This window comes from Capsicum annuum, chromosome 12 (assembly GCF_002878395.1).
Source record: "Capsicum annuum cultivar UCD-10X-F1 chromosome 12, UCD10Xv1.1, whole genome shotgun sequence".
In the NCBI taxonomy this organism is placed as follows: Eukaryota; Viridiplantae; Streptophyta; class Magnoliopsida; order Solanales; family Solanaceae; genus Capsicum; species Capsicum annuum.
In genome coordinates this window covers 154,356,137-154,371,830 of record NC_061122.1, presented here as the reverse complement: position 1 = coordinate 154,371,830, position 15,694 = coordinate 154,356,137, and the positions used below count along the sequence as shown (strand labels likewise).

The following is a 15,694-nucleotide window of genomic DNA, read 5'->3' as shown; positions in this document are numbered from 1 at the left end:
GAGGGAGGGAGGGAGAGAGAGAGATCATCTGTTTACACTGGGCGTGCCAAAATTTCCTTTTATATTAAAGACACTTCAAATCACAAGATAATTGTTTGTTTGTATGTGGATGACATGTTGATTATCAGTAAAGATACAATGTTACTAAACAAATACTTGAGAGAAAATTTGATATAAAAGACCTTAGAGTTGTTGATGTGAACTCCATAAGCATTGGCATTGTCACTGTCTCATTACATTGAAAAGGTACTTTACAGGTTCAAGTATTTGGATTTCAATATTGCCAAGAATCTATTAGATGTGAGCTTTGCACTTCAAAAGAATAAAGGTGAAAGTGACTCACAATTGGACTACACAAGAGTGTTGGGATGTTTGATGTATATCATGAATTATATGGGATCATATATATCATGCGTTATCAGTAAATTAAGTCGGTACACGAGTAACCCCAATCATATTCAATGGATGGCAATAAAATGAATTGTGGGATATCTAAAATATACTTAAGACTATGTTTTTCATTATAACAAATATCCAGCAGTAATTGAAGGATATAATGATGTAAATTGGATCACCGGGTCAAATAAAATAAAATTCACTAGTGGATATGTATAGAAGTCTCTTAGAAATCATCTAAACAGACATATATTGCCCTCTCTACAATAAAATCTGAATTTATCTTGTTAGATAAAGTCAATGAAGAAGCTGAATGGCTTCGAAATTTCTTGAAATATATTCCTTATTGGCTCAAACCTTTGGCACCAATAAGTATACACTATGATAGTCAAGCGGCAATAGGTAAGGTAGGGAGCATGATGTAAAACGGTAAACTCGCTATATAATAAAGATATATAATATCGTTAGAGAACTACTCTCTAGTTAAATTATCGCGATTAACTCTGTAAAGTCAAAGGATAATGTGTCAGATTCACGTACAAAAGACTTATCTAAAGAGGAAGTTGAGAGTTCATCGAAGGAAATAAATTTAAGGCCTAGGATAATTCATCACAGCAAAAACTCTACTTAGCGGATTGGAGATCCCAAGAGCTAGATTCAAGGAGATCAAACAGAGTGGTGACTGATTGTTCAGCATTGTCAATTAACTCAACTCGTTCTCATAATAAAGACAATATTTAGAAAACAAGGATAAGGTCTATGATTTGAAGCTTTTTAATGGTTTCTAAGTTTGACAGTTTTGACCAAATAGTTTAATCAATATGATTAAATGTTTAGGAATCACCTATGTGAGGATGAAGTGGAAGTCACTTTAAGGAGAATGATAGTAAAGGCATATTCTCTAAACTCTCGTGAAACCATGTGGTGTTCATGGATGAAACGAATAAAATCGTGAGAACCATAAATGTTAAAAGGCTAGTTGTATGACTTGTATTCTCTAGGTGTACATAAAAGTTCGATGGTTGAAAGATATAACATATACTGATTGACCAAGTGCATACGGTGCAAGTTCACTAAGAAAAGCTCAAAGGGAAACCTACTTCCAGATGCAATTATTTTTTATTTGTAGATTATACACTTGGCCGTAGATTTTTGATGAAATATTCATTCTTCATTCATGTGGGGGATTGTTGGGTTCTAAGTGAAAGTGTGAGGAAAATGGAGGGAAGAAAAGTGAGAAAAAATTGAAGTGTATATTCATTTTATAAAAGGAATATTCTCCCATATTGGTGGGAGTAAGGAAAATCCTTGTGCTTAAGTATAGAAAACTCCTTCATGTGGATAGTGAGGCAAGAAGAAGACAAGCATTGCACCATCGTCATCGTCGCTCCGCTCGTCTTTGGCTTTGACTTTAAATTTGGATTTGTCAAATGATCAAGAGATTATCCTTTTAGATAAAATTCGTTTGAAACCTGAAAAATAGTGATGTTTTAATTCAAGAATCCAATATAAGAAAATTCTCCATTTACGGACGCACGTAAGGAAGTGCGGACACACGTCACAATGCACATTGAAGGGACACGACCCTTCGAGGCACTGTTTGGAAACGACACTGGGATTTTTGTGCGCATCTGACCACATGTGGATGCAGGTGCCAGCACAGGTCGAATGCATATCGGACAAAACTTTCTGGTTTTGGACAAGTTGCGGCATGCAGCCGCATGTGGGGTCCGCAGGCCGACGACAGCCTGAAACAGTGCATTTTTTCAAGAACCATTGCTTCTTTTCTGAAGCAACACCTCTTGACTATAAATACCTGAATTTTTTCTCAGGTAAAGGTACAAAATTTTAAAGTGAAAAACGTCTTGTTCTTACTAAAAACGCAAGTGTGATTTACGAATCGTTGAGTGTGTTAGAAATTCAGCAAATTTAAGGCACCACTATTTGCTGAAGTGAATCATTTTATCATGGGTGGATATATTCCATTAACCTCGGGTGCTTGAGGGGAATAAATTCTTTAAGGACACATCATGAATTCGATGGACTTGATCTTTTGGTTTTCATCTCTTTAAATGTTGATTTTGCTATTCTCCGGAAAATAGTTTGAACTTTATTTTGATAGTTCATAAGTTGTTTGAACTTGTGTGTGAAGTTATTGAAACTTCATATTGATAGTTCACAAATTGTTTGAACGTGTGTTTGAAGTTTTTATTGTTAATAGAGATTTTGTATCTGAAAAGCAACTAAGAATTATTTCCAGCATTTCCGCTAATGAATCGTCTCCTCCTTAAATTTTTAAAAGAAACAACAAAAGAAACCGTAGTTTTTGTTCTTTTGAGAATTGTTGCTCTGCATAAAAAGTTTTCAACTTCGAAACAATTGATGAGGTAAAATAACAGATCAAATTAGTCATCATCTTTTTACCCACATAAGAAGAATATGGAAGAAGCAAAGATTAAATAAGCGTAGAAATAGCCAGTTTGAGTAAAAACAGCCAGCTCTCAGTTACAGTAAACATATTATGTTACCTTTGCTCTAATTTGTCATCTCCTTCCTGTTTGTTACATTCCATCTGACCTGGATCCTAGCTCAAACATGTTCAAGAAAGCACTTAACACTTCGTTCGGATGGTTGTTATATATTGTTTCATAATTATTGGTATTGCATTGTGTTGCATCATACTGTATTATTTTTATGAATATAAAAAATAAAATAGGATTATTAAATAATAAGTAAAGGTAAATGAGAAAAAAAAAATACATAAAGTTACAACACATGCGATAACACCAACTTGGTGATTATATAAACTGAGAATTTTCATTGTTACCTAACCATTGAATCAAATCACACCATACCATATATTTTTAGAAACAATCAAAACAAAAATGATACTCGTAATAACTATTTCATACCATACCATATACTATGGGTAACCACCTGAGATGCAAAGGCGACCTACTTAGTACTCTTAGCATTTGACTACTATCCAAAACAAAACGATTCACGTTTACCTCACAAGCTCATATCAGAGATCATCTTTTGAATCATATATTTAGACTATGAAAATGAAACCCAGACCCTATGTTGTTGCCATGAGAATGAAACACAAGAAATGACCTCTGTATGACATGATGCGCCAGGGTAGAAAGCTTTCGCAGACTCGAGTTTATGACGACGTTTGGATTTGCCTGGTTCACAACAAACAGCTATTGCAAATAGCTACTGCAATAAGAAAAAAAGCCAAGCAAATACAAACGTTGTCATAGAGTTCAAATGTTACTAACAAGAGTGAGTTCACAACATACAGCGCAAATAGCTGCTAAGATAGGAATTTGCAAATCAAAGGATTGCGATAATTGGGGGAAAAAAAAACTACTTGATTCAGCTAATCCCACCCTCACGAAGTACCTGAGATAATTAGGTTACAAACTTTTATACAAGCTTAACTATTGCTGAACTATGAAATTCCAACTTAAGCTAGTCTTATACATTACAATCATCAGATACTGTCTCCTCAGATGAGGCGTCACTATTGATGACAATCAACTCAACTCTTCTATCCGCTTCTGACTTATTGTGTTGCTTCCCCTCTCTCGTAGCCACTGCAGGGAGATGAGCACAATCCGCACTACCATCATTCTCAGTTCTTGGTGAAATGTACAAGTCGCTCAATCTGTTCCTTGATTCGCAATGAGCTCTGTTTGGTTCAGAAAATGGTAGACCAATCCACGGTTGGAAAACCCATGAAGAATCTGGCGCAAATCCTGGAGGCCTGGGTGGGATAGCAACCACTTCTTTAAGCCAGTGAGGCAAATTACCCACTTCAGACACTCTGTTCATAATTCGAGAACTGAATGAACATTCAATACCCGAACCTGCTGGGTTCTCGGATTGATCAAACCTAGCTCTTTTGCGTTTTGCCCTGAGACAAAGAGACTCTAAGCTCCCTACATTTGTTGTAGCCAGGTGAAGCCGTTTGGACGAAGTATTTTGAGCATTTCGAAAATGGAACGGTTTTTGGCTCCAGATGCTGTCCTCTGACTGGGAATGTGCATGCCCAAGTGAAAGTTGAACACCATCCATATCATGCGAGAAAAGATCAGCTGTACGTAACTGTCTCACAGGGGAAATGTATTTTCCATGTAAAAGTCTTGTCTGTTCCTCCATCCACCGTTCTGCCAAGTCCGTTGATGTCCTCCAGGAAAAGCGCAACCTTGGATCCCTCAACATCACATCCCAGTTGCCTCTTCCATGCCTCCTCACACCAATCCAAAGAGAATCTAGCTCCTCTTCTGACCACTTGGTCAGAGACCCTAATTTTTCTGCAAATCTCCTCTTGTTTCCGTTTTGAGATCTTGCTCTATTAAGAATGTTGTCCAGGATCATTTGATGTCGGTGAAGCATTGATGCATCAACAGAAAGCTGAGGAACTGCTCCTTGAATAAATTCCCTTGGTTGATTCCATACATCAGCCAACTGTGAGGATCTCGAAGCTAAAGCTTGACAACCGACCAGAGATTCAGTTGGCAGTGACAAACCAAGAAAATCTGAGGATTCCGCTACATCAAGCGCAAAATGCTTATTATCTTCTAATGAGGAAGCTATTCGTTCTTTAGAATTAGCACTCTCATTTTCCTGTGTGCTTGCTAATGGGAAAAAGTTGCAGGTTCTATCTTCTGACAAAGGCTGAAAGAAAATAAATTTAATGCATCTCAATCAAACATTAAAAGATTCACTTAATTGAAAATAACACAGCCTACACGGAAAAGTGGTAGAGATTGAGATAAGCAACAGTTTCTTTAATATGAACTAACCTGCAGCAACTCATTTTTCAAAGATGCTTTTCCAGATAAGCAACCCGCTTCAGGCACCTCTGCGTGAATTGGAGTTATCTTCTCGAGCTTCTTGTCAAGAAATTCCAAACTTTCGTCAGAAGGCACCTCATGTAAAACCATAGAATCATTTCCATTCAAGGAGCAAGTAGGGTTCTTCTGAACTTCCAGCACAGTTGAAATCAGGTGTTCATCAAATGCTTGTTCTGACCTATTGCAGTCCATTTTGTCATCACTGTCTGAACATGGTAATATAAAACAGAAGCATACTGAGACACATAGAATTCATGAATACGAGGTCCTACAAAAACATATATCTTAAATCCACGAGGATAAAACCAAATAAAAATGCATACCACAAGGTATAGATAGATCTAAAGCTAGGGGACCTCTGTTGCTTGCAAACTCTAAGGGAGACGATATTGGCACTTCAGTGTTGGATACAGCATCAAAAGAACGGTCATGAGGGCTATGAAATGGAGAGTCCTTTAAAGCATCTGAAGCAACAGAGTCGTCAAAACCAGAGAAACCTACACCAGAATTTGTAACAGCTACTTTGCCAATTGGTGGAGCTTCCTTCACTGAGATAGGCTGTTCATTAACATCTAACAATCTGTACAAGCCAGGAAATAAAATTGAATCTCCAAACTAGGTTACATTTCCAGACAAGAATCTTTTATTAAACCTGTCTCCTCATTTCACTGTAAGGCAGGAGTAGAAGATGGTTAAGCTTACATCTTCATCAGTGAAGGTGATCCAGCACAATCACATTGATAATGGTCACCTAGGTTGGTTATCTACAGTAAAATTCAAAAACTTGGTTAACATTGAAATTACATGATTTGCTAGAGAAATAAATTGCATGTCAGTCTTCATCAGGTCTTTAGTAGGACAGCAATGTTGGGTTCGAAATCGGAAAAACATAATACTAAAAACATATTATTAATATGGTTGGTGGAATCTCCCTCTAAACAAGACTCTTAAGTGACTACATTGTGGACCGTAGAGATAATAAATCAAATGACAAACAAAAACATAATACTAAAAACATATTATTGATATGGTTGGTCAAACGACCTAAATATTGAAAACTAATATTGGAAAAACATAAAATCCATTGGGAGCAATCTCCCTTAAACAAGACTCTTAAATGACTACATTGTGGATGGTAATATGTTGTTGTATGAAAAGGGGGTTATTCTATTTATAGAGGTCTAAAACTTTTCCTCTTAAAAAGAGGTTAGCTAAATATGGAAAAAAATTATATTTACTTTTTGGGAAAAGTAAAAATAATTATTGTTACTTTTATTTTTTTTTAAAGAAAAAGTAAAACTTAAATTTGATAAGAAAATTAGAGCAAAAATCCTAACAAATCTCCTCTTTTTGGCTTGATTTTCTAACAAAACAATCTTGATCTTCCTTCTTAACACGATCTTCATATATCACTGTTGCTTACCTTGATTAAAAGTTGATAAGGGTTAAAAATTGGAGCCCTGTGCATTAATTATAAGTAAACAGGGTTGAAAGTGGAGCCTTGTGCATTGAAAATGAGAACACGTTAAGAGTGAAGCTCATGTGTTAAAAGTAAATGCATGAGTAGAAAAAAACCCAAGCGTTGAAAGTAAGCAGGGAGCCCATAAGCCTGAGTTGAAAACTGATTTTATTTAAAGATGGAGCAACAAGATTATTGAAAAAATGATTGAAATTCTCCACATGTAGTTGGACAATAATCTTCATTATCATCAAATTGGTTGCAAAATTGATTTGAAACCGCTTTGAACCTATCTTTAATCTCGCTTCACGAATCTATTGGATCTTTCAACCATAGGCTCTTATACCACTTATTGGGTTCGAAATTGAGAGGGCATCATGCCGAAGCTTAAAATTTGCAAACCATAGAGATAATAAATCAAATAACAAAGAAAAACATAATACTAAAAACATATTATTGATATGGTTGGTCAAACGACCTACATATTTAAAACTAATATTGGAAAAAGATAAAATCTATTGGGAGAATCTCTCCCTAAACAAGACTCTTAAGCGACTACATTGTGAATGCTAATGCGTTGTTGTATAAGAAGGGGTATTCTATTTATAGAGGTCTAAAAATTTTCCTCTTAAAAAGAGGTTAGCCAACTATGAAAAAGAATTATATTTTCCTTTCAGGAAAAGTAAAAGTAATTATGGTTATTTTTATTTTTTACTTCCAAGAAAAAGTACAACTTAAATTGGTAAGAAAATCAGGCAAAAACCCTAACAAGCAAAGCAAAGATGAAACGAGATCAATGCCTTCACATAGCTTAACATGTCAAAGGAGAAAACCCCAAGTATCCAATTTAAGCAGGATGCAGAAAAAAAATCTCATGCAGAGTGAAATTGTCTCTCAAATTACTGAACCTAGACTAGTATCTGCAGTTATAGGAAAGCAAGTAACTTGACATAATACTTCTGAAACTATACTTTAGTTGTGCCTTGTGTGGACATAAAAGCAGAATATTTTGTTTTTGCACGCAGTTGTTATGTTTCTTATCCCAATAGTCTAGCAATGAAGTGGCTTGTCCTAGGATAAGGATTAACCTCTGGATGCTTAAGATCTGCAGAAAGATCCATCGAGCAACTCTGAGCAACTGATTTTTCAGAGCCATGAGAAGCATCAAAACATGGAATATTTGCAACTGTTGAGCAAGCAACATCTTCAACTTCAAGCTTGCACTTGGCCTCTGCCCAACGTACATCCTTGCCCCGCTTGGGTCGTCGCTGAAAAGTAATCAGACTGGAAGACAATTTACTTTTTCTTACTGCATTCACAGAGAAATTTTTTAGTGCGTCAGATTCTTCCAGAGTCGGTTTTCCCAAATCAGAGGTATCAGAACACTGAAGATTGCATCTCCTCTCACCACCAGAATTTGGAGTTACCAAATCTTGTTTTCTCGAAGTATTCAATCCTGTCAACAGGGAAGGAGAAAACTTCGGGGTGCATTTACTATCACATCCACAGCCTGAAGTAACGCAAGAACATAATCTCTTTTGTGAACTCCTCGGTTCTCCTTCAGAAAGAGGCCATCTGGAACCCTTTGAAGAGTGAGCTTCTTCAGAATTATCCTGCGACGATGAACAACAATTACACAGCTTAGGAAGTTAACAAGTAAGATACCTTTTCTAATCTCCAGAATCATAATCCAGTAAAGGCAAGAAGAAAATTCTTTCAATGAAAACCACAATGCCACCAAAAGCCACATTAAAGCTCAAAATCCATCCCTCGGGCTCAGCTTTGACCATCTAACAGTACTGTCTCTAATAGGTCCTAACAGAAGTCCTGAACACATCATATAAGTATAAAATAATTTCAATAACTCAATTACCTATCGGCTTTCTTGGTTTTGGCAAGGAACATGCATTTAAACATGCCAGTTGATACAAATAAGTTTTCACTGGTGCGCACAATTTTCATCCTTAAAAATACATAAGTAAACTTAAAAGAGAATGTTGAGATGCAACTATGTCCAATCAGTTGTTTCGGCACTGACCCTCTTTCAGTAAACACCATAACTTGTACTTGGAGGGAAAAAACAATGTAGTAGAAGAAGAGAAAAACAATGTAGGTAAGGACCGGATCGCTTGAATGATATTCCAGGAACATTTACAAGCAAAGCATAAACTTATAGTTATAGCTTTAATTCAAAACGGATCCAAAACACAGCCTTCAACGCCCCTGGCTAACAGTGTTAGGGTTTTTGCCTTGATTTTCTTACCAAGTTTAAGTTTTACTTTTCTTAGAAGGAAAATATTTCTCCCAATAGGTTTTAGGTTTTTCAATTTTATTTTTAATATATAGGTCGTTTGGCCAAACCAAATCAATAATATGCCTTTTAGTATTATGTTTTTCTTTGTCCTATGATTTATCGTCTCAAGGTTTGCAAACTATAAGCTTCCGCATGACGCTCTCTCGATTTCGAGCGCAACAAGTGGTATCAGAGCCTACGGTTCAAAGATTCAATGATTTGGTGAAACGAGATTAAACAGGTTCAAAGCGATTTCAAATCAAGTTGCAACCAATTTGGAGATAAAGAAGTTTTTGTCCAACTACATGTGGAAGACAATATTTCAGTCATATTTTCAACAATCCTGTTGTCACATATTTGAAAATAAAACTTACTTTTAACCGTGCAAAAGGGCACTAATATTTTTAACCCAAAAAGGCTCACATACTTTTAACTCAAAAGCTCCATTTTTAAGCATGTCAAGCAGCAGTAATGAAGACTGTGAAGATCAAAGAAGTGAAGAAAGCGGATCAAGTAAAGAAAATTAAGCCAAAAAGGGGAGATTTGTTAAGGATTTTGCCCTAATTTTCTAACCAAAATTAAGTTTTAATTTTCTATTGAAGGAAAATAAAAGTAGTACCATAATTATTTTATTTTTCCTTACAAGGAAAATAGAAAGCTTTTCCATATTTGGCAAACCTCTTTTTTGGAGGAAAGATTTTGGACATCAATAAATAGAAGACCCATTTCTCATACCATAATGCAATAGCATCTACAATGTAGTCTTTAAAGTGTCTGTGTTTAGGGGGAGATTTCTCCCAATAGATTTTAGGTTTTTCAATTTTATTTTTAATATGTAGGTCGTCTGATCAAACCATATCAATAATATGTCTTTTAGTATTATGTTTTTCTTTGTCCTATGATTTATTGTCTCAACGTTTGCAAACTATAAGCTTTTGCATGACGCCTTCTCGATTTGGAACCCAACAAACAGACCTTTCACATGGACCTCCGGCATGAAGCCTAAATCAAAGCTATTACTGCAGGTTTATGTCTAGCAAGCTTAATATCATTAGGTGATTTGATTCTTATTTAAGTAACTCTTATCATACTACACTAATAGCTTTGTATGTTATAGTTCAACACAAGGTATTTAGCCTATCATTAGGTTAATATGACAAGTAATAAAAATAAGATAAATAACTTAAAATAAAAATACCTTAAGTTGGATGGGTGCGACTAGAACTAAAAACTTTTATTCCAAGATGAATATATTACAAGAGAAGGATGCTTAGAGTAGTAGAGAGACAGAGGGGGGCTTCTCCAAAACCTGTCCTTACAAAATGAAAAATGAGATCCTTATATAGCGGATACTCAAGAAAAAATAAAATGGCCTTTACTATTACACAAATGGCCTTTACTTTATAAAAAAAAAGTGGTCTTTACTGTTCATACTTTAAAAAAGTTGTTTTCCACATGGTGTTGTCCCCCTATAATGTAATTGATAGTGGGGTCTTCTCAATCAATTCAGTTCATATCTTTTCTTTGGCTTTTGTTGATTTGGAAAATTCTTCCAATATGTCACTTTTTCAAATATTCATCCAGGCCTAATTCTTCATTACTCTGGATGTTTTGGGATTCCCCAGCTAAATAGTCTTCTTCGTTATCTGTGTTATGACCTGCAGATGCCATGGATATATCCGAAACATTTTCTCTATCTAGGTTTCACATTAAATCTTTTTTGACTTCCTCTATATACGAGGCAATTATTTTGGATTTTGATACAATTCCTTTCTTCATTTGAAATTTCCGGGCAATGCTTTTTAATGGACTAAATTCATCTTGTTCATGTAATAGGGCCATATTCCCTTTGTTCTCTGTATTGGGCAATGGTTGTTTTTATAGAATCAATAAGTTGTTCGTCATAGATATGTCCATTAGCTGTTTTTTTATTGAGTTTGTTCCAGAATTTTGTTCAAACATTGAAAATTGTCAAGGTTAGGTTTTACTTCCACGGACCATTTCATAATCCATGGAATAGAAAATTCAATAAAGAAATATATTGTCGATATTCCTTTAAAGTAGATATCATCTCTTTGCAGTTTGAGAAGCATCGGAGATACTTCTATCCAATCAGTATATAAATTTTTAAAAGGTTTTGACAAAATTTTTGCCGAAGGACCATAATAGATCCACCATTGCGCAAACCAATTTAGGATGCTTTGTTTGTAGATATTTCCACAGACCTTGATAAACCACGAATTTCCTATTAGGATTTTCGTATAATAAGGCTTTATTAAAGTTTTCAACATAATCCCAGTAATTGAATTTTACCGAGACTTTCTGTTCTGGATGAATATAATCTTTCTCCTTAAGAGTACTTATTCCCCACTCTTCTGGAGTAAAAATCTTTTTAATAATAATTTTAGAAAAACTATAGTCTTTCTTGATATTGGTAGCCGTATAAAAATGCTGAATTTCAGCTGACTCTATTTGAGATAATATTGTCTCATAGTGCATACGATATTTGTATGTAATTGTGGCATAGGATGTATTATCTAAATACCTTTACATCAACTGCCATGGATTATCTCTCCATCTAAGATCATTGTTTTCCAAGATGAGTGTAACTTCATCTGCTTCATTCTACTCAAAGAGCTCAATACTCATTATTATCATCAGTGAGAGCACTAGAGCATGAAGGGACAACATTCTCCCCTTTTTTGAATTTTATAAATTCCAAGAAGTCCTTATTGGATTTTATAAATTCCAAGAAATCCTTGTACAGTTGTTGATCCGTATTAGGATCAAATGAGCTTGGAATATTTGTTGCTATTAAGGCTGGCAACGGACCGGAACCGCCGGACCGATTTGACCGAAACCGGAATCGGTACCGGAACTGCCTTACCGAAACCGTCGCCGGAACCAAAATACCGGAATTTTTGCTTCCAACGCACCGTCCGTTGGTTACCAGTGTGGAACCGGTTCGGATCGGAACGACACCGGAATAGATGCCGGAGCTGGTAAGTTATGTACCGTTCTTGACAGTTTTTTTCTTTTTAATTTAAATTATATATATATATATATATTAACTTATATAGTTATTATATTTATATATTAATAAGTTAATATAATATTAATAAGTTTAAGTTAACTTTATATAATAAGTTAATATAATATTAATAAGTTTAAGTTATTATCCAAAATTCCAATTCCAAAATCCAAAATTCCAAATGACAAAAATTAGAAAAAAATAAAAATAGTAACGGTCTTCAGTCTTCAAGTCGCCGGACCGGAACTGGAACCGGAACCGGAACGGGTCAACTAGAACCGAAATTACTGGAATTTTTGGATGGTTCGCACCGGTACCGTATTTCAGACCATTGGGTATCGGTATACCGGTACCAACCGGCACCATTGTGTTACCGGTACCGGAACGTCACCGGAAACGAAGTAAATGGACCAAAACGGAATTTTCCGGTTTCGTTGCCAGCCTTAGCTGCTATTAGCCTTTGGTTTCCTATCTGGGCAAGGATATTTCCTCTGCCTCTATTAGAGGAGGTTGAACCTTGACATGTCATCCTGTATAACATGGAAGACATTAGGTTAGATACTCTCTAGTGAAAATGTCGGGAAGACGACTATTATCTGATCCCTTTAAATATTGAATTTCGAAATCAAATGGAGCTAATAAAGCTTGCCATCTTGGAAACATTTGTTTGGACACGTCGTGTTTACAATCTTTATTAAATATAAACTTAGCAGCATGACAATCAATTGTTAAAAACTTTTGGTTATATAAATCACCTTGAAATTTTAAAACACATTTAACTATCGCAAGGATTTCCTTAGCAATAGTTGCATAATTCCTCAGGCTAGTATTCCATTTTCTAGAATAAAATTGGATGATGTAGGCTTGTTTATCCTGTAAGGAATATAGTTTTAAAATCCCACCATAGCCAATATCAGAAGCATCAGTTTCAATTATTTTGTCCCAATTTGGATTTGCTAGCATAAGGCATGGTAGGTTATTAACCTTTGCCTTAATATTTTTTAAGGCGAGAGTATTACTCCCTGTCTATGTATTTGGACTCTTTTTAAATCAATTATATAAGATAGTTGTATCTTTAGCAAGATCCTTTATAAAAGGAGATATATAATTCAGACTACCCAGAAATCTCTGTAATTGGGTTTTTTCTGTTATAATATCTGAAAATTTAGAAGCAAATTCCATGCTTCTGTTGATAAGAACAACTTTCCCTTGGTCAATATTATGACCTAAAAATCTGACTTTCGTCTGAAAGAGAAACATCTTTGGTTTAGATATAACCAAACCATTCTGTATAATGTACTTTCTGAAAAAATTCAGATATTTGAAGTGTCTCTATATTTTTTAGAACACCAAGATGTCATCAATGTAGACAGTTATGAAGTTGCTAAAAGGCATGAACATATCATTCATAATTTTCTGCAATTCCAAAGGAGCATTCTTTAGTCCAAACGGCATGACATTTCTTTCGAATTGTCCCATAGGACCATTAAAAGCAGTCTTCTATTTATCTGCCTCTAATATTTGGATTTGCCAATAACCTGATTTTAAATCAAATTTCAAAAATATTAGTGCATCATATAATCTATCCAGTAAGTCCTTATTAAGAATTGGATATCTGATCCATCTGAGGACTTTGTTGAGAGATTTATAATTAATAACTAATCTTAGTACTTTTTCCTGTTCAGCATGCTTATTGACATAAAATGCAGTGCATGACCATGAAAATTTAGAAGGTCGTATGAGACCTTTAAGCAACAGAGAATGAATTTCTTTTTTGCACAATTCTAAATATTCAGAATTCATTTGGCAAGGTCTTACCTTAGTGAGGATATTACCCTCTTGAAAGTTGCCTTCATATGGAAGACTAACCACATGCTTTTTTCTTTGCCAAAAAGCATTTGGATAATCTCCACATATTTCTAGAGAAAACTGATTTTTCAGAAAATCTATTTTTTTGTCAATTTCAGATTTTGAAGAGTTTGTTCTATTGTCAAACTACAAATTTCATTTTTCAAAAAATCCACTTGCCTATTTTTGGAAAGTATTTTTTCTTTAATCAAATTTATATATCAGGTATAAGGTGGTTCACACCATTCAAACTTGATTTCCTTATTATTAAATGTGCCAATAAGCCCATTTTCATCCCACCGAGTAATGGGATATAGATGGACAAACCATGAGTTTTCCAGAATGATTTCGTTGCTGATATTTTTTACCAGTACGAAAGTTTCTGGCTTGCATATATTATCTTGACAAATATATGCTTGGGGGATTTTGTATTCTACCTCATCTTATGACCACTAGCATTTCCCTAGACATGAGTGGTTTTTCAAAATACTTTGAAGGTAATAGACCTTCTTGGATGCAATTGCAACCCGCCTCTCTTTCAATTAGAGCAGTAAATTTTTTTTTTATAATTATAATCAATTAAAAGAGTTACTTTAGCATAAAAATGTTGTTGAGTAACTGCTTCTAACATTTGAAGGAATCCTTCTTCAGGTAAGGTAGAATTATGACTTACCTCTGTAGGTATGACACTTGGGTTTTCTAATACAGAAACCTTTTTGTCCAAAACCATAATATGATCTTTAAGGAAAGATATTTCCTTCTTGAGATTATCAATCTCAATCTTTAGATCTTGGGTTGTTGCCGGGACAGCAACCATTTTCTGTCTTTCTTTGAGAAGTTTGCGGACTTCTGTCATGGAATAGGGACCTTTTTGGGAAGGTATTTCCTCCAGTTCTTTTGAAGAACTAGTAGAAGGCTGGTCATCCTCCTGGCTCAAATTTTTTAGCATTTCTAAAAGAGCTGCTAATCTGTCTTCCTTTAAGACATTAACTTCCAAATCTTGGAATTGAGATTAAATGTTGTAGAAAACATCTTCTTCCTTGTTATTACAAGGTTGTCTTTGTTGGCATGGAAGACATTCGTCTTCTGAAGACATATAATCTTCATTATGAAAGACCCACAGTTCTTCATCCGTAAATGAATGTTCTTTCTCATTATCGCTATGGTCCAAGCTAGAATTTTCTGGAGAAGAATTAAGCAATATCTTGCACAAAGAGTCTTTTATTTCCTCATCAATCGTGACACTCTTAATTTTCTCCTTGACTTTGCAATCTTTCGCAAAGTGGCCTACTCTACCACATCTGTAGCGAGCATTCGGCTTCTTGGATTTGATAAAATCCTTCCTGGCTTTATAATCCTTTTTCCTCCTATATTTTTTCTCAATTCTCTTAGCTTTTCTATCCTCAGAGAATTTTTTCTTCTTATGCCTATAATGCTCTTTAGCACTCCTAGGAATATCTATGGCAAATTGTTCACAGAATTCTCCTAGTTGTTGTCTTTCATTAAGACGATACTTCTTAACTTGCTGATTCAGCTTTATCTCATTACATAAGAACAGACCTTCTTGAGTACAAACATTGATCAACTTTCCATAAGTGTACTCAGCATAATTAATACTTAAGGAAGGTCATCTAAGAACTTTCTAACTCTTTCAGCAAATAACATTGGAAGACCATCTATAAATTTGGACTTCCAGTGAAAGCTATTACTCTGTGGTAATTCCACGACTCTTGACAGGAATACATCCTTGTACCATCTAAAAGATGTGAGAGTCTTACATCTCAGGTTTTGGAGCATAGTCC

The 15,694-nt window shown here is 35.1% G+C and overlaps 1 protein-coding gene across 7 annotated transcripts in view; it reads right to left on the bottom strand.

Moving 5' to 3' along the window:
• Positions 1-3,631: 3,631 nt before the first annotated feature.
• Positions 3,632-15,694, bottom strand: part of LOC107850579 — a 33,317-nt gene continuing 21,254 nt past the window's right edge. For 4 of the 7 annotated variants that reach the window (XM_047400426.1, XM_016695194.2, XM_016695195.2 and 1 more), the window contains exons 3-7: positions 7,809-8,333; positions 5,964-6,025; positions 5,585-5,841; positions 5,211-5,467; positions 3,632-5,082 (exon numbers count right to left, since the gene is read on the bottom strand). In XM_047400426.1, coding sequence (XP_047256382.1) covers positions 3,880-5,082; positions 5,211-5,467; positions 5,585-5,841; positions 5,964-6,025; positions 7,809-8,333 — 2,304 coding nt within the window. In that variant the 3' untranslated portion in view covers positions 3,632-3,879. The remainder of the gene's footprint in view (positions 5,083-5,210; positions 5,468-5,584; positions 5,842-5,963; positions 6,026-7,808; positions 8,334-15,694) is intronic. The other 3 variants (XM_016695196.2, XM_047400427.1, XM_047400428.1) reach the window with 1 other exon arrangement.